This window comes from Cryptomeria japonica, chromosome 2 (genome assembly GCF_030272615.1).
Source record: "Cryptomeria japonica chromosome 2, Sugi_1.0, whole genome shotgun sequence".
Taxonomy (NCBI): Eukaryota; Viridiplantae; Streptophyta; class Pinopsida; order Cupressales; family Cupressaceae; genus Cryptomeria; species Cryptomeria japonica.
This window is the reverse complement of record NC_081406.1, coordinates 163,668,172-163,692,224: the sequence shown is the minus strand read 5'-3', so window position 1 is coordinate 163,692,224 and position 24,053 is coordinate 163,668,172. Positions and strand designations below refer to the sequence as shown.

The following is a 24,053-nucleotide window of genomic DNA, read 5'->3' as shown; positions in this document are numbered from 1 at the left end:
CCCACTCTACTAACAAACTACACTCCTATTTAAATTCTCAATTCCAATTAATCTAAGACTCTAATTGCATATTACCAAATTACTTTTCATCCCATATTATTTATATCTCCCTATGGTCCACTAGGACATAACCCATGGGAATTTCCATTTGTTCCCGCATTGAGGACTTTTGAAGGGCATGTACACAAGTGGGAAAAATCTTTATGCTATCCCCATCAAAACAAAGGACACATTTCTGATATGCTAAACAACTTCATGACCTAATGATATCTAGCCATCCGTAACCATCCTGAGGACGGCTAGCCATCCCCCACAGCCTAGCCTACAAATGTTTTATTTTTATGGTTTTTATGAAAAAAAGGGTTGGGGCCCACAAGGGCCTCACACCCATTTACAACAACCTTAAACCAAAAACAAAGACACTAACACCTAAAAACAAACTACTCCCTTATTTTTCTGTTTTGTGCAACTATTGAAGACTTATTGCACAACTGAAGATTTTGGGTATTACACTTTATCATTTGAGTCAATTCTTTTTTGAATGCTTTGTCTATGAATATGTTTGCTCCCTCATCTCACTTGCCTGGCCCATTATGATGCAACAGTGGAACACTATGAACTCCCCACTTCATACGGCAGCTATACTCTAAATCCCAAATGGCATATACTAAAGCCTAATAGAATGATTTCTTTTGGGGATTAAGAGGTGAAAGACAAGCTCGTAGCAGCCCTTTGAAAGATTTATAACTATGAGAAACATAGTAGCTTGCCTCTATCAACCTTCAAGGTAAAACATTTAGCAAACGAAAGGCAACGTTAGATACATTAGCTCAATTCAACCCTATTAGATGGTGGACATGGCATGACAAGGATGCACTAGAGTTGAGAAAGCTTGCCACTCGCCTCCTTTCACAAATTGCTACTTTTTTTTTGCAACAAAGAAGAATTGGACCACATAAAAATTCCATTAATCAAAAGGAATGGACTTACCTCTCAACAAGCTAAGAAGTTGGGGGCCATGCATAGTACAATGCAACTTCATGATCGACAAACTCCAACTACACAAAGGGATGTTTATCCTAAAAATGCCACACAAATTGATGGGAAGGCACAAGAAGGATTGATTGGGGTTCCATTGGATGAGTCAATTTCTCGTATTGGTAGTTTAAACTTCGATTTTGATTAGGCAAAGATGAGGTAGAGACATAGCACTAGCAAATCTAGTTGTCTACATTTTGTCATTTTGTAGTTGTAGCCTTTTGACCTTTTCATTTTGTTGTATGTGCAAATTGAAAATGAGAACTCAAATGATTAGACATTAAAATGTTATTAATTTGTATGTCAACTAATGAATTCTCAATTCAACTCTAATGTTTCATAATATGGTTATATGATGAATATGTTGAATGCCTTATCATTTGAATATTTGAAATTTTCCCATATCTTTGAAATTTCCCTATTTTCTAATTGTTGTCCCCTAAAAAGGGGCCTCATGCAAAAGCATCCACTATGATCCCTGTCCAAAGAAACATAGATATTTCCGTCTCTAATCACCTAATATTAGTAGCTCTAATTCTGACTACCTATTATCTTTTCCATACTGATTTTACTTTCTTTAGACCTGAGTGGATAATTTTAATTTCCCTTCAAAGTTGCTCATGAACAAAAATTATATCTGTCCATAGCCACAACTGCTATCAACTTCCCATGTACAAAAATCATTAGCTCTCTAATACAAACTTCCTATTGTCCTCTGACACCTATGGAATGTTATAAAACTAAAGAATTACTGAATGAAACAAGAGATGGTTGGGTCTGAAATTATTGATGCATAGGCTTATTGTCTATCTTTAAAAAAATTAATATATTAGCTATGTTACCCGGGGATGGGTCCCCGGGCTAAAATTCTCCATCCCCATATCAGGGATGTTTCGGGGACTTGGGGACAACCAAGGGACGTCCCCTCACCGTCCCCAAAATTGCAAAATCTACCCGGAAACTTGGGGACGGCAGTGATTCTCAAAGGGGAGGTCCCCCCATCCCCAATATGGTTGGGGGCATCTGTGACGTCCCCTAACAAACCTGGGGATGGGCAGCCATCCCCCTTTTCCCAGCATATTTTAAAAAAAAAAGATTCAAATGCTCAAAAAAACCATTTTTTAATTTTATTATAGGTCTGTAAAACTGGATTTTCACTGATATGATGGGTAAACATGTCTGAATCACTTCCAAAAGCACTTAGAAATAATGAGCAGCAGCCTGGTAATAAATTTCACGAACACTTAGAACTTGGTGGTGCGTAAAAAAGTGGTTGCAGGTCTGCAATATAGGACTTTTCAGTGATATGAAAGGTAAACAGGTCTGAATCATACCCAAAAGCACTCAGATGTGAATAACAGCTTGGTAATAAATTTCACAAACACCCAAAACTTTGTAGTGCATAAAGGAGCAGTTGTAGGTCATAACAGTAATGGAAGACTATCAAAATATCCTCCAACCAGAAAGAAACAATGAACTACATGCAAACGAGTGCTGGCATATTGACAATGAATTTTCAATTATGAATGCATATTGAGTATTGGCAATGAATTATGAATTATGAATGCATACTGAGTATTGATAATGAATTCTGAATACAAATGTGGTATGTTAAGGTTCTATAATGTACATATACCTACTTTATCCATGTATTCATATGAATATAATGTATATATACATGCTTTATTTATTTTTCATATGAACATTTAAAATTCCCCTATATATTTTAGATTTTCCCTATATTTTATATAGCCGTCCACCTGCCATCCCCAAAATTGGCCAAAAAAATTGCCGTCCAGGAAACTTGTCCCACCGTCCCCTGCTGTCCCCGTCCCAAAAACTAAGGGTAAAATAGAACATTAGACCTACACATTTAATAATTTAATTATACATAAATATGGGTCATGGCAATAGTAACGAAAACATTATAGGGTGAAGGGGTAATTTTGCATATGTGGCCAAGCTGAAACTGGAACATATACTGTGCAAAACAAACAAAACACAACTACAATCTCTTCCTACAAGCATTTCGGTTTTTTAGCAAACACTAGGTGTTATCACCAAATCTATGCCTTCATACAAAGGTTGAGAAATAGCAACATTCTCAACAATGAGCTAATTATTTAAACCCAGGAATTGCTAGACATATTTTTCTTGAAAAATTAATCCTTAACCATAGTAAATCAATAAATGTGAAAGAATGTGAAAGAATGTGTGCGAAGTGCGAACACTAATGAGCAACTCACTTCATTTAACAAAGAGATATCCAACTGCAAACATTCACCCTCAATCTCACCCTGGTTGCATGTGGTTCAGTTTCTGTTGGCTTCTTTTTTTCTTTCTGCCCTTGTTCCTCTCCCGATCTTCCCTTTTCTGGATTCCTTTTACCCCGCAACGTTAAGATATACCTCCTCTCCATTCTCTTCCTTATACCAAACTTTTATCATGTTGCATTTATTTGTTTGGTGCCACCCCTATCTTAGACATATGTGGTTCTAATATTACCATAATGTTTATTATTTCCTGAATTCCCAAAAACGTTTACTTCAGTGAATATATTATTTCATTCATCAAAATTATTATGTGATAGTGATGTATGCCCCAGTTTAAGCTTTTATATGTACACATCAGAATACTAATAAACAATTATTAATTAGTTGCCTAAAACATTGGGTTAAAATTGTACTATTATAGTAAGTTATAACTTGACCATAATCATCTGCTACGTGTCTTCTAGGAATTATTCATTAAAGAATCCTTTAGGGTGCTAGGCATGTGTACCAACAAGACATCCTGTAACTCACAACTAGACAGGAACATTACTAAACGACAAAAGTATTCTCAGGACTTATATTTTGGCCAAAACTCAAATTTGGACATGACATTTATTTAAACAAGTGCAGCATTGGTTTGGCATTAAAATCTGCCTCTTCGATAGAACCACAGAATCTAAATCCTGTTGCACCCAGGCACCTACAAAATAAACTAATTTTCCTCGTGCACAATTCACCAACTAGAAATTAGTACTCAGATATTCATTAACATAGAACATTTGATTCATAAAAGTGCAATAAAACTAAAACCATCATAATATCATTGATCAAAACATTTAATTGTTTATGATAGCACATTGAAGCCAAGACAATCAACATATTTACCAGGCTTCCACCTTAATCCAAACTACAACAGGACTATGGGTGAAGATTAAGTGTGTTTTATAGGAATGTGACATCATCCTTCCTTTAGTTTTATGTCAATTCAGATTAATTAAACAAGTTTGGATATTCCTTTTAATCATGTCGTCATCTTCACAGGTGGCTCCTCACTCATCATATTGGTCCCAAACAACTTTACCCTGTTGTCTGGTTCTGTTTCATAGTTGTATATTGTGCCTGTCTAGGATTACGAGTGGACCAAGGTAGATTCCGCCGGCCCCTTCCACTTGTAGTGCCTGCCAGTCAATCACATGCATGGAATCAATAATATATTTCTTAAAGTATATAAACATAAAACACATTATGGATGTAAGAGAGAGAGAGAGATGGTGGGAGAGTTGGCTATAAGCAACACGGCTAATCATTTTTTAGATCTCAAATAGTCCAATATATTGAAATGACTACTTTTGCCAAATTTTATCAAACTTTTCTATGGTTTATCAAGAATAAACACACTATCAGCTAATGCAAACTCTCTTCGAGTCCTCATTGCATCTACATAATTTTAATGTTGATCTGCAACTTACTTCATTCTCTCCCTAATAAAATTTACTTGCTTGTCATATTCATGGAGCAAGTCCAGCTCAATGGTCACCAACCTGATTGCCTAATTCATCTCATCCCTTCAATACCCTGTACTTTCTACCATAAAGTACTTCAAAAGGTGTCATATGGATGGAGGATTAGTAGGAATTATTATACGCAAACTCCAACAATAGCAGATATTCTTCTCACCTACTAGGTTAATCAATGGTTTGATTAACTCTTTGTATGGCCATCTGTTTCTGGGTAGTACGCAATATTGAAACTGAGTTTAGTACTGAGGATTAATCTAAAAACCACAGGTGAATAGCATATCCCTATCAAATATGATTAATTTGGGTGTCCCATGCAATTTAACTATCTCCCTTATCAATCTTCTTGCCAAAATCTATGCATCATCTTTAACATTGCCTAGTATGAAGTGTGCAACCTTGGTTGGTTTTTCAACCATTGCTACAATATTGTCACAACTATTGCTCATCTTGGGCTTTCCTATCACAAAATACATTAATATTACCAGCTATTTGGGCCATGGTAAGTCATGTGTGTACAATACTAGTGCTAGATGGGAATACTCGGCCTTAAGTCGCTGACACTCCAAGCATTTTGCCACGAAGTTAGCTACCTCGTTCATTCCTAGCCAGAAATATTAAGTTTTCAATTCCAAATACATCTTGATTGCCTCAACATGTGCTTGATAAGGCATACTATTGCTGTCCTCAATGATTCTAACTTTTAAACCACCTTCTTTGGCTTGAAATATGTGACTTTGCTATAGACAAATAACATCATCCCCTAGGTGATATTCTACATTACTTGTCCTTAGCTGCAATTTTAGCTTCATTTGTTGACAAAAAGGGGTTTCTTTCCTATATGTTTTCAATGGTTTCATGTAGGTTAAATCTTATTTATGTGACTGCCACTGTGTCAGTTCAACAATAAGGCATTTGCAACCTGATTTTCCTTCCCCTTAACATAGAAAATGTCAATCTCATAATTGATATGGAATTCTAACCATCTTCTATGTTGTGCATTTAGGTCAGGCTATGTGAAAATATATTTTAGTCCCTTGATGCCTATCTATATTCAATCTGAATGATCTTCCCACAAAGTAGTGCATTTAAACCTTTCATACATGCACAATTGCCAGCTCTAGATCATGGGTAGGATAGTTGATTTCACGGTCCTTCATCTCACATGACTCAAACACAATCACATGACCATCCTAAATCAAAACTCCTCCTAGGCCATCAAATGACATTTTGTCCACACTATGAATTCCTTCTCTAAATCTAGCACTTGAAAAATTGGTGTTAAGCTTAAGGGCTTGTTTCAATAGTTGGAAGGCAATTTCACACTTTTTGGTCCACTAAAACTAATTTCCTTTCCACTAGAGAGAGCTTATGGGATTAGCTACTCCAAAAAAATTCTACAAACCTACAATGGTACCCCTACCAAACCCATAAAACTTCTTACTTCTGAACATTTTTTGGACTAGGCCAATTGACAGTTGCTTGGATCTTAGCTAATCCATTGAAATTTCCCTAATGGTTATATGTCCCAAATAGTGAATCTTGTGTCAAAAGAAGAAAAACTTGGCCAAATTCCCACAAAGCTTCTATTCCCTCAATCTCCACGATACCATTCTTATATGCTCATTGTGTTCCTACAAGTCCTTGGAATAAATTAGAATGTCACCTAGCAGCACCAATACAAATTTGTTCAAATAGGCATGGAAAACATGGTTCATAAGGCTCATCAAAGCAAATGGTGCATTTTTCAAACCACACAGTACCACTGAGAACTCAAAGTGGCCATATCTAGAACCAAATGTTGTCTTTAAGATATCCCCATTCTGCATCCTTAGCTAGTGATAGCTGGATCTTAGATCAATTTTGGAGAAAATTGCGGGCCAAACAGGTCATTTATTTTGGGAAGAAGGTATCTATTTCTAATAGTCACCTTATTCAACATCCAATTGTCATTGCATAATTGAGGGTTACATCTTTTTTATTAATGACAACCATAGGAGATCCCATAGCAACCGAACAAGTTGAATTATCCCTTTTCCCACAAAATCCTACAACTTTATTTCAGGCACTCAAAAGTCAACAATTTTCATTTAGTATGCAGAAATTTACATAGTAGGCTCAACCCTTGGGAGAAGATCAACTAAGAAATTGAATTGATGCTTAGGGGGCAATCCTAGCAATTCTTCAGGAAAGGCATCTCAAATTCCTATAGAATTGGATCATCTTTAATATTGGACATGAGATCTTTTTATATCCTTAATCTTGACTAGGATGAGTTTGTTTTCCCTCCTTAAAACCTTCTTGCCCTACATAGCTCTCATCATTCTAGCTACTAATGGCTTTTGGACTCCCCTAGAGCACCATTGACCTCCCGTATTCATCTAGGCATTCAATCTTTTTGTTATAATGATCAAAATTTACTCAACGTTTCCTAAACATATCCATCCCTAGAATCATATCATAAAACCCTAACCTAGTGACCAATAGTTTTACTCAAGCTTTTGTAACATCCAAAGCAACTTTTGCTTCTCTTAAGTTGGAATTTATGTCTTACCATACCCAAACTAAACTCCATCTCTTCTCATCTTAAACTTTCATAATTAACATTGCATCTAATTGTCATGTCCCCTTTCTAAGAAATCAAATCAATTTAATAGTTTAATATTTTGTTTCTAACAATAACTTTATTTTATTAATTAAGTGCAGCTTATATTTTATTATTAAATTAAATCGGTTTTACGGATAATATTTCATTTTATGGCAGCCTGGTCCAAAAGGATTATTATTTTATTAAAAGTGATTTCAAAAAGATATTATCTGGAAAGTTTCGTGGGAGGTTATAACAGGAGGCTAAGGAGACAAAGGTATGCATTCTGAGCTTGATTATTTCTCTTTTTTGGAGATTTGTGCTTGTGGCCAGATTTCTCACTGGAGAACAAAAACCCCAACCAGTTTCCTGACAGATGAAAACTTGAAAGGCAGTGCGGTTCCAATCAGGGGTCGACAATGAGCTGAAGATGCATAGTTTGGAGACGAAAACCCGCAGATTCCACTGCTGCACTTTCATAAAAGACCTGCCTTTCCGTTGAATGTAAAACAATGAGATCAGATTTGATTGATAAATCTACCAGGTTTGTGGAATTTAACTACTGAAGGTTTATTAATGTGTGAAGCCTTGCACGAAAGACAAATTATTTGATTTTGGGAAAAGAGTTGCCAAAAAAGAGAATGTAGATGCCATGATATGAGGAATGTTGTTCTTGGCTGGGCAATAGAATATTGGTGCTTTTTGGGTAGATTATTATCTCATTTCTGGTTGCCATTAACAGACAATTCTAGACATGGGCTTAAGACAGAGTTTTGTGGATGGTAGGGCCTCCATATTACTAGCACGACCTCATTTGCTGGAGTTCTGGACATAACATTGGCTTGAGCGGCTGCTACTTCTGTTTAGCACAAGATTAGATGTCATCTTGTGAGGGTCTATGCTGGCGTGAATCATTGTTTTGGCAGGCGTTGAGTTTAGTAAGTACTGGCATGAAGACTCTAGTTGGTGTGGAAGACCTTATTGCTGGGCATTTCACTCTTATGTGGAGGCCTAATCAGAACTGACACGAGACAGTTTAGAGACATCTTTCATATATTACTCCTTGCTGGGCACAAACATCAAAGTGTTCTGAGCATTACTGCTGGCATGGGTTTCATAGAAAGTCACTCGAGGAAGTTTGAAGGCTTGGTAACAAAATTTGGCCCTAGGTGTGTGGATTGGAGGCTCCATAAATCAGGTGCAGGTCTTGTATTGATGGCTGTACATTTCAGTGTAACTGCAGAATGAGTATTGTTCCAGTTCTTCAAAATATAGTGTCCTCACTGGAATTTGAGGTCAGCTCTGAAATTTACTGTTATCTATCTCTCTAATAGGTTCTTACAGAAATTTAATATATGAAAATCCCCTTGTCATCAGCTATCTTCTCTGGTGCATATATTTCTTGTTCATGAATGCCCAAACTGATTTATGAATTTTCATGAAAGATCATTGCAATACTAACCTTGCAAAACAAATAACATAACATTTGCAAATCAGAGTGCAAACAAAAATTTTGTCAAAATACCTATCCAAAAAATATTAAGGGAAGTGGAAAATTTTTGCATAGAAGTGAGCTTGAATCTTTACACTAATTTACACATTTACAGAAACAAAGTTTTAAGTTGCTCCTCAATCTGCCAAAATGGAATTAGGTTGTCCATGGAAAGTACCTTTAAGTCCTACAGGGGAAGCTTGATTATCTGCTTCACACCTATCCACGGCTGCATAGATTCTAGCTGTTGTCTTGGTGGTTGTATCTGGATTGTTTGGGCACTTATTCATATAATGATCTCCCCCACAATTCCAACATCCTTTAGCTGGTCCTAACCTTCCTACAGCTCTGGCTTTAGAAGAAGTTTCTTGCAACACAGGCTTTGGTTGTAATTGCCAGTTTTCTCCAACACTCCTTGGTCCTGTAGTCCCACTGTTTCTCCTCAAATCCTGCATTTTGTAAATTATCTGGGATTAAAACATATTTTGTCAATTATCTGAACTTGTTCCTGCTTTTGTTTGCAAAAGCAGGAGACGAGATATCTAACATAACTACAATCATAAAAACAACGGATTCAACCATTACAATTGTATGAGCTGATAGTCTTCTATGTAACAGACTTTGAGATCCTCTCTAATGCAAGTTTTATATCTAATTTGCAGCATATGAGTATACACACATCTGATCCAGAAGTAACCATTGATTCAGATTTACTGTCTGTGACTGACACACTAACACTCTGCTCCCTTGTAATTCTTGAAACCTACCCAGAGCCAGGAAATAAATATTAGAAGCATGCGTCTAGCCATTAAGATGGAAAAGAAACTTCAAAAAATATCCCATGTTTTGGTATGTTGTAGAATCTAGCTCCATTAGATGTTACAGCAGCAATAAGAATGGAAAAGTAACTGTTGTAGAACTTCCAACATATCTAGGAGGCACAAGCCTGACTGTAGTATAAAGTTCATCAAGATAAACAACTCATGAGTAATTAAAAACCTGGTTATCTGCAAGTTCTCCCACAGCAGCACCAGCTAAATCAGCTTCTGGAAGAACTCCAGGATTCCTTTTGTGTGTCGCACTAGTTGTGCAGCATGTCTGAAATAACAAATACAAATATTTTGTTTCAAATCAAAGATCAAACTTTTATGAATCTACTACTCTAGCCTAGAATGCCTTCCTGATTAGATTGTGCATCTTGAAGATGAACAAAACAATGGTGTAAGCCAAGAAACCTTTTCTTAAGGAAAAATAACTTACAACTAGTGATTTCCAGTGAGACGTGTCTTGGGTCCCTGAACTTCCATGTGATGAAGCTTCACAACGTACAACATTGAATATAGCAACAAGGACAGCTGCATCAAGAGCTGCATAATGCAGCTGCACCAAAATACTGATGTAAGAATATGCAAATACCATTATAATGAAGAGGGTAGGCAAAGAGAAAATGCAAGAATGTCCACAAATGACCACAATGATCAAAAATGATTAGCATGTCCAAAATAAGCAGTAAAGCAGACCAAAGGGTTGTAGCTCAATAGGTTGAGTATAATTGGTGAGGTTGTGGTATGTTCCTTGATTATGCCATCCACCAAGGTTTTAATCCTCTAGAGGTCCAATAAATAAAAGATGAGGCTGGGATTGTACCCTAAGTGACTTTGGCAGAATGGATATCCGATATCCCTCAATCCTTAGCTTTCAGCCAAAGAGATGTCAGCATAGATTTGTGCTCCTATATCAGGTTACAAAAACAATCTGAGTTTTGACATAAAAACCCTCCAACCCAAAAAAAAAAAAATATAGCAGGAAGTGGATAAGGCATATAAATTGAATCTGGTTTCAGAAAATAACAAAGATGATTAATGTTGTCAACCTGGCAATCGATTTCCATGACAAATAAGAAACCCAAATCCAGAATTCATTGCATATTTTGTCACAACACACTATTAAGGAAACAAGTCCAATAAAGTATATATATATGAGTACACACCCAATAAAGCATGTCAGGGCTTCAAGTTTCAACTACTATCTATCTTTAAAAAAAAAAAATATAAAGATATTAGTGGATTGATCACAGGTCTTTGAAGGAGAGACTTCCAAACAAGTCGATAGCAATGACTTCGCAATATGTCATTAATGGTGTACTACGGTTACCAGCGATATGCACCATTAGAAACTCACTCAATACTAATCAATATACCTGGCTATGGGTCAAGGGGCGCCGCTCCCAGTTACTCATCCGTCTTTCTTTGTTTAACTCACTTCCCAAAAGAGTCTGGTTAAAAAAAAAAGCTGTGTGGTTGTCAACTCCAAAATTAATGGAAGATGGAGAGAATATATTCATTTGATGTGAATTTTAAATTGTCTCCCATTTTAACAAATATATAAGCTGGTCAAAGAATGTACTTCATACAAAATATAGAAATGGAATGCTTATAAGACAAAATTTAGTAGCATCGCACCTTCGCAAGGCCAGAAAGGCCACCCTTGGGTCCATAAAGCTTTTGAAGGTCCAAAATACCATCACAGAAGTGAAAACACTCTAGATCTGTGTATGATTCAAAAAGCTGCTCCAGATCTTGGCGAAAACCATAACCTTGAAGAAACTCAACCAGCAATCATTCAATCTATAAGCAAGACGCAAACCAAGAGTATTCTTCCCATAAAATTAAGTATGTTCTTCTACAGTTATATAAATTTTAAAAAAAAGGCTTCCCAACTTTTGAAGCATCATACCTAGCTTCAAAATGCTCGGAGAATGAAAAACAACTTTTAGGCAGGTGTCCAACACATTAGGTTCTCTCTCATAAAGTCCTATCAAGTCAAATATTAGCACTTTTTTTCCCGTAGCAATTTGTAAAATAGAAACCTGTAAGGAAGCCATTTATAAAACATGTTAGATTAGAATGTTTCTACTTCACAATTCTTTACATGGCATTTTAATCACTAATTAATATAAACTGGAAGTGTTTTTTCCAGGCACAAACTGGAACCTGATAGTCAGCTACCTAAGGACTAGCATCTAACATTGTCTAGAAGTCCATATAATTAAATGGAAAAGATGCTAGGTAATTAAAAGGCAATTGAAGCATATGGCAGTAGCTTATATGTCAAAAAGAAGAAAACCACTCAATTAGGAAAAAAAAAGTCAAACAAGTTAATGTTGAATATCATAATTAAATTCAAAAGACTAAGTCAAAGTACAAAATTTATATAATGTATTTAATCCAAGTTTTATTTCTTCTTAATCTCCCTTGAAAAATAACAGAGAAATTGACAAATCAAATTGACACAGGTAAGTCTTGAAGCACCATATAGACCTAATTTCTTGGCACTGTGAAACTACAATGAACATAGGAACATTCTCAATGTGTCCTCTGGTGCAATATAAACTTCCCATTAATTTCCACTACTAATAAATTCTCATACTGTTTCAGTGAGCTCAGCATTATATCCTTTTAACTCTTGCCATCGTTTATCAACCAAAATTCTCAATCCCATTTTCTTTGCACTGAAATTTCTACCTCCAATTTTTCAAAGGCAAGTACTTCAGCCTCACTATTCAATTGCAGCAGATGTGCCTGTCTCAATTATGCAAACCCACTCTTCTCCAAATTAATATCCATGTACCTATTTTTCTGAAATCTAATGTAACTTCAATTTTCCATCTCTTCTCCTGTTCTGGAAAAGTGAGACAATGGAAGTTCCTTTATCCATGCATTGCATGATTTTCAACAAAAAAAAATTATTCCAAGCTAATATCAAAACAGAATTCTCGTCTACCTGATAAAAGGTAAGTTGGCAAGCATGAGTTCAGAGGTTGGTTGTTATTGTTTTAGGTACATGTTAAGGATTCAGTGTGTGCTGGCAGATTCAACATGCCCAAGGCACACAACGGAAGTACTGATGAATGGTAAAGGCACCTCACCCTGGCTACCAGGTGGCAGATGAGCAAGTGAGGCATTATTTATTTTCATGCACTTGAATAATGAGAGATGTGTATCTTGGTGCAGATATTAGGAACATTAGAAAACGTTCGATACACTTCTTGTTTGACAGCAATTTGTTTCTGGTTATATCCTCTCTGGCTTTGGTCTCCTGCAACATGGCTTCCTCTTCTAGAAGTGGGAAAGGAAAGAGGAGGTGACATGACTATAAGGATTGGCCCTATGATGAAAAGGAGGTGAGATCTAGAACGGGTGTATAGTGAAATAATGATAGGAAATTTTGTGAAGTATCTTGAAAAGGAGATTAAAAACCCGAACCTTTGCTCGTGGGTTTCCAGGATTTGGAAACTACCAGAAGAGGTCAATGGGGCTCCTTGTGTGGGATGTAATGTCCCCTTTGGGATTGCCCTAAATCTTGCCCTAAAATCACAAGTTCAATTAAAACAAGAAATGTAATATAGTTAGAGTTATAACTTCACCAATTAAAATGTTTTAAGCAAGATAACTCCTGGTTTAGGTCCTGCAATCATGTTAGGCAACATTTGAAATATAATTTATAGGACCAATTATTTCCACAAGGGTTAAGGATCAAACAACATATAAGTGCAGATATATTAATAATCATCTTAATCCATTTTGATGAATCATGTAATATCTATAGTTCATTTTTAGAATTCACCCATATAGGATTTGAATGAGTGAAGCACGATAGGGTGCCCAAAGCATCCCTCACACTAAGTACAAGGGTAGATACAAGACCCCCCTGGCCCACATGTGGCGAGACACCATCCATCCAATGTGGGGTGGTCTACCTAGTGGGGGAGCTCATCTCTACCCTCCCAATTAGTGTCACCTTATTCACCAGCCTATGATTGTGACTTCTCTTAATTCAATTCCAACGATGAACTATCGTAGAGGTTGGAGGGGAAACCACAATAGGGCGCCCAGAATATTCCTCTCATCTAAGCCTAGGGGCGGGATACGATACCCCCTGTTGATGTGTGTTTTATGCACATGCAAGCATCAAAATAAGATACCAAAGTACTTTACCCTCTCTTGAATAAAATCACCTCAGATGTTAAGGGTAAGATCAACTAAAATGATTCCAAGGTTTCTACAGTCAGGTCTTGACGAGTGGGTAACTCAATGGTTGATGTGAGTTGTTGTTTTCACTTGGGGACTTACACAATTGTTCTTATCAACTTCGCTTATCATGAATGTGGAATGCGTGTGCTGATAACTTAGGATTTAGCAATAAAGCTCTTGACTCAATTCTAACAAAAAAGGACAAAAGGGAAATAGGGTTAAGGAATTCTATTCTAAACCTAGAATGCAAGAAGTGGTGAACAAATTCAATGGAATCGAACTAGGCAAGGTCTCACCATCAAGTCGAACAGATTTTGACACAAGCTTAGTGCAATCAGCCAAGGTCTATTTCATAGATATTCAAATTATTACCATCAAAGATTGATACCATCCAATTGATGCATAACAATGGATGTATAATAATAGAAGTTAAGTTTGCATAAATTCTAGTTGACCACGCAAGGCGCACTTACAATCAGCAAGAGGCTAGTGGTATGGATAAATGGATTCCACACAAATACATTCAACAAATTATTTCATTCAATCTAACAAACATGAAAGCAAATTTTAATCTAAAATTCTAATCTAACTTGGAGGAATTGAGAACCCTGAATGCAAAACAACGCTTAAACAAAAATCACCATCAAGTCAAACAATGATTTATATTCAAATCTGCAGCATCTACCAACAATTCTCAAAAATCTCTCCCTTACAAATGAGAGGCAATGGGGTATATATAGAGTCTCAAACAAAATGGATGGCCAAGATTCAATCAAAATCAAGGGCCAAGATCATGCCAACAAAGCCCTTGAGTTGCCCTAATTAGGGTTTACATCAAAAATGGAGCCACCAACATATGACCCAATAGAAAGACACCTAGTCATCAAATAAGGAATCTTCTAGAAGATTTTGCCCTGCATCTCTTTCTCTCACAGCATAATCCAAGAATCTAGCTAGTACAGAATCTAATTCCTCCATGGAAATGATGGGTAAGGTATCATGTTGTAAATCAATCACGTCAAATGCATCTGAGCAAGCATCCAAGGTGTTCTCCCAATCTAGTATGAGCTTTTGCGAATTGTGAACATGAATCAACAAAGAGACCAAGTCATCCATTTGACTCTTCTTCAAAGAGTCCAACTGATTGAAGTACATGAACTTCATCTTGTCTCTCAATTCTGCTAATTGTAAACCACTGGCTTCACTGACATCAACCCCCAATAATTCCTCAATTGAGGCAAGGATCTCCAACTGGATATCATGAATTGATCCTTCCATCTCTACACAATTCTTTTGTGCGCTCTCATAAGTTGATTTCTTCATGGCTAATGAACAATACCAGCCATGGAAATCATATCTGTCTCCATTATGCACAATATTCTTCTTGATCAATGTGGACGTAGGAATTCTCTTCAAGGCTCTAAGGCGTGGAATAGTCTTCTCCTGAATAGGTCGGAATTTCTCCTAAACTCCCTCTAGATACTGTATCCTGAACATGAGTGTCGTTATCCTGTCAAAAGCTTGGACAAAATGAGTAAGGAAATCATCCACCTGTCTCTTTGTATCTTCAATCCATTTCTCCACTTCCGAGAGTGTGCCTCTCACTGCCTCATAATCTATATGTAGTCCACAATCAATCGCAATAGGGGAAATAAGGGTGGGATTCTCACGCCTTATCCCTGCAATGTACTCTTTAAGTCTGATATTTTATTCTTCATACTTCTCTTTCTTTTCTATCTCCCTGTCTAACCTCGCACTAATTGCCTTGAGAGTATCACCAACTTCTTGGAATTCCTGCTCTTTTGTAGTACAACCAAGGCCAACAAAAGTAATCTAGAAATCCATGGGAGTAGCAACATCCTTTGTTACATCCCCAATAGGAATAGCCACTTGCGCAATTCGCATTCCTGTCTCATCTCTAGCTATATGTAACAAAATCTCAGCCTTCTTCGGTTCTTTTCCCTTGCTACTCTTGGCTAAGTAGTCATCAATGTCGTCAATTGGCTGTGCCTCTACCATTTTCTTACTTTTCTCCATACTCTTCATCAACCAATCAGAAATAGCGGCCATCTCCATACCATCATCGAGACACATCTCTCAATCAAGCTCTCTCAACGCCGAGATAACATCATCATCATCATCATCAGGATTATCCTTGGTCAAATCACATACATTCTTTCCCAAACTAACCTCCAAAAGGACAGTAGGGGATCTCAGCTAATCATCATCTTCATTAGGTGGAGCAGATGTAGCTGTGGCATATAAATCCTGAACATTCTCTGGTAATATCATTGTGTTGGAACATTGTTCAATCTCTTTGTTCTGTTCTAGCACTTCAACTTCCTTGATTAATGAGACACTAAGAGGAGGTGAAGGAATGATAGGTGAAGGAATGATAATATTTTGCTTCTTCTTCTTAAACTCCTCAATCTTCTTCCCTCTAGCCTTTACTTCTCCTGGTGTGTTCTTCCTTCGCTTGGGAGCTTGACTTTCCTCATCTGCATGAATCCTTATGTTGCTAATAGTTCTTTGATCATCTTCGGAAGAGGATTCCTCCTGTTTCATCTTTTCGTAAGTGAAGATAACACCCATGTCAACCAACTTGTTCATCTGATTGTCTACCCATCCTCGAGAGAAACTAAAGAACTCCTTCATCAATACACTCAAATTTGTCACTTCTTGCTCTGACCGATTAGGCAATAGAATAGCCTTCTTCATTTCATTCTCATACTATGGATGCGTATGATCCTTGTCATCTAATATCTGATCAAGAATGAGGAAAAGTCCACACTTCCTCATGAAATCCACGGACAATTTGGACCACATTCTTCTTTTCACTGCTTGCTCGTCCATAAGGTTGGCCCAATAATCTTCTATGTCTACTTTGTGTATGAACTTATCTCCCCTGATCTTTCCAACTTTCTTATTCGGATCAAACCTTTCTCTTCTTTTGTATGTCACAAGGCAATAAGATGCAAGTTCTTCAATCACTGTGCTAGTTGCTGTAGCGGAATGGCAAACCTCCAATGTCTTCCCTATGGAAATACGAAATGTCATCCCCGTTCTATGTTTGTCCTTCTGGATAGAATCAAACTCCAGAAGTTGTCTCACCACCTAAAGTAATATCATTTTGTCTGTAGGATACCTAGGAAGCCTATAGGGTTCAGATTGAAATCCATGAATCCTAAGGTATGTGAAAGTGGGAAACTGTAGGTACCATGATCCATATTTCTCTATTAGCTTTGTTGCCTCCTTGGACAACCTTTTGTGGATTCCGCCTTGCAACATCCGTGTTATGTACATAGTGAATGCATCATTCACTCTCTTATAATCTTCAATTCGATACATGTTCAGTTGTGGATAGCATTCATAACTTCTTAACTATCCATGTCCATTGCCGACTTCACCTCTGCATATCAATCCTTTATAAGTAACAAATCGTGCAAGTAGATACACGTGATAGGAAGTCATGGCGAATGACTTGGATCTCTCCACATTCCTAAGCTGAAAATCTAGATTGTCACTTATAATTTTTGACCAATTGATCAATGTTCCTTTCAGGCAATCTTGGATAAAATAGAACATCCATCCATCAAATATTGCACCCTGTGGCATCCCCATCGCTCGATTAAGCAAGAATACCAAGTCACTATATTCCTCTTTGAAATTTGTGCACATGAGTCACTATGATCATCCACTCCTTGTACACTATGGTCTTGCACGCATCCATCTTCTTCTTATATCTTTCTTCATGTTCATCCTTCGTCCTATCTTTCATGTCTGCTCCACGTGGAATTCCGAACACCTCAGCAATCACGTCCTCAACAAGGTAGGCAATGATGGCACTCTAAGGAGTCTTGATCATTCGAGAGTGAGGATCATAACATCGCGCACATTCCAAGACTAGCTCGCTACACTGTATGGATTGCGGGAATCCAGTGGCCTGATGCATACCGCTCTTCGTAATGTTTGCATAATCTAGGGAAGGAATCTAGCTTCCAATTCCAAACATCCGTTGTCGCATATGGTCCATGTTTAGGAAATGCATGTTTGTGTCTGTAATCTCCTTCCATCTCGATGACATCTTGGATTCTGGATAAAATCTCATCTCAACTATCTTCTGTTGTTCCTTCCGAATGCTAATTCCGGACTTCGACATTGCACTTGTATGAAGCTGGAAGTTAGCAACCTCGGAAAATCTTCCTGATAATTATTTTCAGAATTAAATAAGTTCTGATTTCTTAATGATTTAGACAAGTTTATGGATGGAAATCAAGAATTTTATCCACATTCTCAATGAATTCTGAAAATAGAACAAAAATGTGACAAGATTAGGGTATGAAACCCTCATGAAATTCACTAAAATCATCAATTTTCAGACTTAACAAAGTCTGAAGACACCTCCTTATACTTAGAAATTTTATCCAAATTAGAGTGCAAAGGAGTATACCGGATTAGGAAATGAAAAAGGAAAGGTGTGAAAAGTAGAATTTTCACTCAAAGTTTGTCTAAGGACATCTTCCCAAGATCAACAATGGCTGTCAGCAAGTCTGAAGACAACCTATAACTCTACAAATTAGTCACTTAAAACATATTGCAATTGTGTGAAATGCAAAAATTTGATGAAAACACTCTTCCCATGGTGAAAACAATCAATTTCGAGCATGTATGTATGGCTGGTAAAATAAAAGTTTTCTGAAGACATTACCAGCACCTTGCAAAATGATAAGAAACCCTAAAAATGATCACAAAATGACACAAAAATGCCTCCCAAGTGAAATCGCTAAAGTTGGGAGAGGGCTGGAAATGAAAGTTTTCTGAGGACAGCCTGCAACAATGGCGTCTCAGACCTGCAACAGCGATGAATAACTCTGAAAATGCACCTGAAACCTCTCCAAACAGCCCTTAGACAAAATCACCTAAGGTGGAAATGTGCTGGTAATGAAATGTATGTCTGAAAAATGTGTTCCCAACCAACAATGGAGGTATAAAATCTTCAGCAATGGTGAATATGTTCAGGTCCAGCTCAATCTGAAAATAATGGCAGCTAACTTACACCCAACACATTCATCAAAATGCCCAAACTAAAGGGAAATAACCCCCAAAGTCGAAATCGCCCAGCTGGAGTATGACAACAAGTTAGGAAGAAACCCCCCTAAATCGCCAAAAATAGTGGCAAAAGTCGCTGTAAATTCTCCTCCAAAAGGGGCGCCAAAGCTAAACAAACAAATCTGCAACTTTAAAATTTCAAATGGTGTCCAATGGACACTTAGCAAAAAATCGCTCAGCTGGAGTCAATGATATGTCTTCAACTTGCCACTTAGTAATCACCATCAGCAAATATAATAATAAAATATTGCTGGTCTCCCCTCTTTTAAACTAGTTTTCACCTCAGGTTTTAACCACAAAGCAATGTGGGATAAAACTTTGATACTTATACTTGCCTAGAGAAAATCGATTTACTTCTAAAGGGTTAAAATCATTTAATGTTTATTGCAAATCATTTTTTAATTATTTTTGTTTTTCAAATAATCATTAATAATCACAAAATTAATTAAATTTGGATCAATTATTAAAGGATATTTAAAATTTGGATCAAAATTGACCCCTAGGGGAAAATCACCCCCTATTGGGATAAAAATCCCAATGAAAAACTTATTAAAAATGCCTTTGGGGGAAAATCGCCCCATGTTGGGATAAAAATCCCAACCAAATTTCATCAAACTTGCACAAATTCGCCTTTGGGGGAAAATCAACCCCTGTCTGAACAGTTATCCAGACTTAAAATCGTCAAAATCATCATTGGTGGAAATTCGCCTCATGTCTGGAATCACTATCCACACAAAAATCCTTAAAATCTCGTCATGAAAAGCTCTGGTGGAAAATCGATAGGCATCAGGAATCGTCATTTCAGTCATCATCAAAGTCATCTGCAGTCCTAGTGGAAAATCGTGGGTCATCGGGAGGATTTCCCACACTTAGTCAAATTTATGTTACCCTATGGTGGAAAATCACCCCATTTCTGGATTATGAGTGGGGGAAAAAAGGGGTCCACCAGGATTCCAGTGGAAATTCACCTCCCATCGGGATTTTGAGTGGGGGAAAATCATGGGCCATTGGAAATGTGGGGAAAAAGCACCTCCCATCAGGAATTTTGACATTTTGACCCTTAGAACATGGATTTTCATTAGGAATTTAACAGTTTAACCACTCAAAATCATCTGGACACTTAGAAATTTCAATAAAACACATCGGGACTTGGTAAATTTACCAAAATTTGAGCGAAACAACAGGAAACCTATCGGAATAAAGTGCAAAATTGACTTGAATAACTTCCTAGGAGCGAAAAAACAACTCTTAAAGGTCCTAAAACACCTAGGCACTTAAAAATCACCAACGAGGACGTTGAAAAACACATTAACACTCAAAAGGACTACACTTAGACAAAATTAGGATCATTTAAAATCTCAACTTTCACACACTTGATCCTATAACTTCAAAACCCTAAACAACAATTAGGCATGATCAAAAATCCGAGACTCAGGCACGAGAACTCAAAATTGCCCACTATGCTCCCAAAACCCTATACTAACCAACGCAGAAAGCAGGAAAGAGAGGATCCCCATTTGCAATGAGACGATGTGTGAAAAGGTCACAACACCCCCCTTAACCCACATGTGGCAGGCACGTCAACCATTCATCATGGGGTGGCCTACTTAGAAGGGAATTTCGTACTCGCTCTCCCTCCTTGTATTTCATTACTTACCTCCACATGATTGCTTGTTTGGGAATAAGTAATTTAATATTATGGCCTATACAAAATATATGAAGTTATCTATTAAATATATTAGCACATTGCATACCAAAATACTTGAAGAATACAAGTTATTTGCAGATTTCTTTATGAATGCTGACTTCTATCCTTACTCGATGGATGCACATTAGATAATGATTTCTGATCTTCTTTTCCTGATTTGATATCCTTTATGCCCTCCCTTGAATGCCAATCTGCAACATATATATACTTCAACCGGTGGTGGAGGGTTATGTCTTTTCCATGGCTACATCCCTTCCTAAAGGTGGTGTCTCCTTACATTTAAAAAGTTTAAATATGTATTTGAATGCTATACGAAGGATCTTTTTTTTGGCTTAGAGAAGGTAAGATAGTTAAAAATAGAAGTTATTAATTTTGGGAAGTTGTGCGTCTATAAACATAGAATTTTGGACATTTGGAATAAGACATATGTTGTATTCTATGAGCTATAATTGGTTTCTGCATTATTATTCTTCTATGCAATTGTTATAACTATTTTAAGTGTCTGATTTTCCCTTATTAGAGTTTATTAGTCGTCATTAATTGGCAATTGAAAGAATCAAATTATACTTCCTGAGTGATGAATTAGCATGTTCTGATTATTGTCTTGTGAAGTTTGTAAGGAAGTACTTATTTCGTAGCATTTAATTTTGAAATGTTTAACTCTCTTTAAAATATTGAATAAGTGTTATTAACCTTTCTCTGCTTTCTACTGACAAGCATACCCCTTTAAAATATCAACTCAGAAAATCAAAATTTTATCCATCCACGGAGTTGTTGTTTCTTAAAATTCAAAAGGAATTTATAATAATTTATCCAACTGTTGGTTAGAATTATCCTTATAAATGAACATGGAGAGTTATAATTATAAATTTTGATAAGGACAAATCTATTAACCAACACATATGAACCCCGGGACTTCCACTCTAATGCTAACAATTTCAAGCTAAGAATGACTAACTCAAAATTAGCAGCAGTGCTTTAAAATTGGAAGTGGAATTTCTTCCATTTTACAAATAGATAAGGATGATATGGGAAACTTGCAATACACAAAACCTTGCCTGATTTGGGTCCTGCCCTCTCACATAGTTTGGCTTCCACTCGCAATCTATTCCAACCACCTCAATCTCAGCGGAGCTAAAATAGCTTGTAGCATCCATCAACCCCTCAATTGTATCAACCCAGCATATGACATTTTCTTCTGAATCAACCACGTCCGACAATTGCAGGTAATGACTGCATTGCTCTGAATTCGTTCCCCATTGCTGCCAATTTTGCATTTGTTCTGCTGCCGCCTCCCAACCGTACTGTGCATCTCCTCCATTATCAATTGCCTTCTCCGTGTCTGGCCATCCAGACGCCATAAGCAACTGAAGCAGAAAAAAATGGTTTACCAAGGGTTGGAGTTAGCATAAGAATAGTGAAGGGAAGGGGAAAAAAAGTTCCTGACACTTTCCCTGAATTTTCGTTTCTTCTTTTTTTACGTATTTTCGTTTGGACGGGGCGGGGAAGCTTTTCGGGAAATACTAAACTTAATCCAGCTCATCAAATAAGTCAACACAAATAAGTCATAATTAATTTAAATTGCCAAATTAATTGTAATGCCCTCTTAGTTCAAGAAATTAGATGTAAAGGATTTAAGGATGTATCTCTTTGTGAAATAATGATGAGAAAAAAATTTAATGGAGTATTCAAATCAATCACTTTTTATTTAATAAAAAAGGAATTATACATCTATAAAATTTTGGGGATCATAATAGTCTTAAAAATAATTTTGTGTTGAATTTATGTCGTATGGGATTGATCTTATATATTATAGGAATGATTTTGTGCATGGAAATTATCTATATTATGTAGGAATAAATTTTTTGATAATTGATGGATATAACTTATTTTGATGTGTCTCTACTTTTTGTTGATTATTATGGTCAAGCAATATTGAAAAATACTTTAGGGATCATTGAATGACAAAGGTCAAGTTCTTCTAAGTCAAACCCTTAATTAGACCAACTTTATAATTGTGAAAATGAATGAAGTCAACACTCCTTGGTCATGCAAATATCTTGGAATGATTTGATGTGATGTTAAGTTCTTTTCAATTCTCCAAAGTGAAGTGTTCTTAGAATGCTTCTCTTTGAATGCTTATAATATATGAATGGCAATTAATAATATCTATATGATAAAATAATGCACATTGAATGCCTTTAAAAACTAAGACATAATGACTAATCACACAAACATGTACCAATTTGGCTTATAATGTCTAGTGGGATAAGTGAGAGTTGGCAAGGATGTGAAATTTTATTTTTCGAATTTTGGGTCAATATTTTATGTGATGTGAGATTGACATTGCATACCACAACATTGACCTAATACATGAAAGTGCTAATACTAAAGTGGGGAAGGAATATATAAGAATGGGTGTGAGGATAGGTGTAATAAATGAAATGGTGATTACATAAGAACGAACGAGTGCATACATAGATAAGATGAGATGAGATGTGTGGAAGTATGTCTAAATGAGGTTAGAGAGAAGTTTGGAAAATGAACCCAACCTTGCATATGTCATTTATTGATATGTATAGATTAAGCCTTTCCATTGAAATAGGCTCTAAACTAAATAGTTTTAGCATGGGTATGCAAATTTTGCTATTACATTTTGCCTCTCTTTTGAGACCTGCATCTAAAGCCTACGATGATCGTGTCTCAAAGTCTATGATAGCTCACAACCATGCATGAAAAATAAATATCTAGACATTAAAATGATACCAAGGTCCATGTAAAGCAATGGACTCTACTCAACTTTATCATGTTTGTTCATCCTTTGACATGTAATTATAGACACTAAAAAATGGTCAACACCTGTGTCTCCTATTTTTAACATATCATGTGCATAGTCTTTACTAACCTAATTCTCCCAATTCTTCCCATTTTTGTCCAATTTGACCCAATTTGACCTAATTTGACTTAATTTGACCAAATTGAGGTTTCTCGATGTCAATTTGACTAATTTGGCCTCTTAGGTTTAATTAATTAATTAAATATCCTTTTACTAACAATTCTTCTAGGTCCTAAATAAATAAATTAAATGATTTATTTATTTGTCTCCTTTGTCCATTAATTAGATAAATTCATTTTATTTAATTAACTAATTCATAAATATGAGCAATAAATTAATAAATCAATTTTATTAATTTATCATATTTATCTTCCTTCAAAACAAAGATAATTAATAAATTTTATTTACTAATCTTTATCTTGTTTTTGTGAGGAGATAATTAATAAATCTTATTTAAAAA

General features: G+C 36.3%; 1 protein-coding gene across 3 annotated transcripts; it reads right to left on the bottom strand.

Moving 5' to 3' along the window:
* Nucleotides 1–4,104: 4,104 nt before the first annotated feature.
* On the bottom strand, nt 4,105–22,260 carry LOC131038403 (uncharacterized). Of its 3 annotated transcripts, XM_057970828.2 has the most exons (9): nt 21,816–22,260; nt 11,644–11,776; nt 11,370–11,503; nt 11,108–11,182; nt 10,168–10,287; nt 9,907–10,005; nt 9,587–9,670; nt 9,086–9,356; nt 4,105–4,489 (listed from the first exon to the last, which is right to left on the bottom strand). In XM_057970828.2, the coding sequence occupies exons 1-9, from the start codon at nt 22,116–22,118 to the stop codon at nt 4,389–4,391; spliced, it is 1,320 nt and encodes a 439-aa protein (XP_057826811.1). In that variant the 5' UTR covers nt 22,119–22,260; the 3' UTR covers nt 4,105–4,388. The 3 variants fall into 3 exon arrangements, with proteins under 3 accessions (XP_057826811.1, XP_057826812.1, XP_057826813.1); XM_057970829.2 differs by lacking the exon at nt 9,587–9,670 and having other exon boundaries at nt 9,086–9,374; XM_057970830.2 differs by lacking the exon at nt 9,587–9,670 and having other exon boundaries at nt 21,816–22,258.
* Between the last annotated feature and the right edge of the window lie 1,793 nt (nt 22,261–24,053).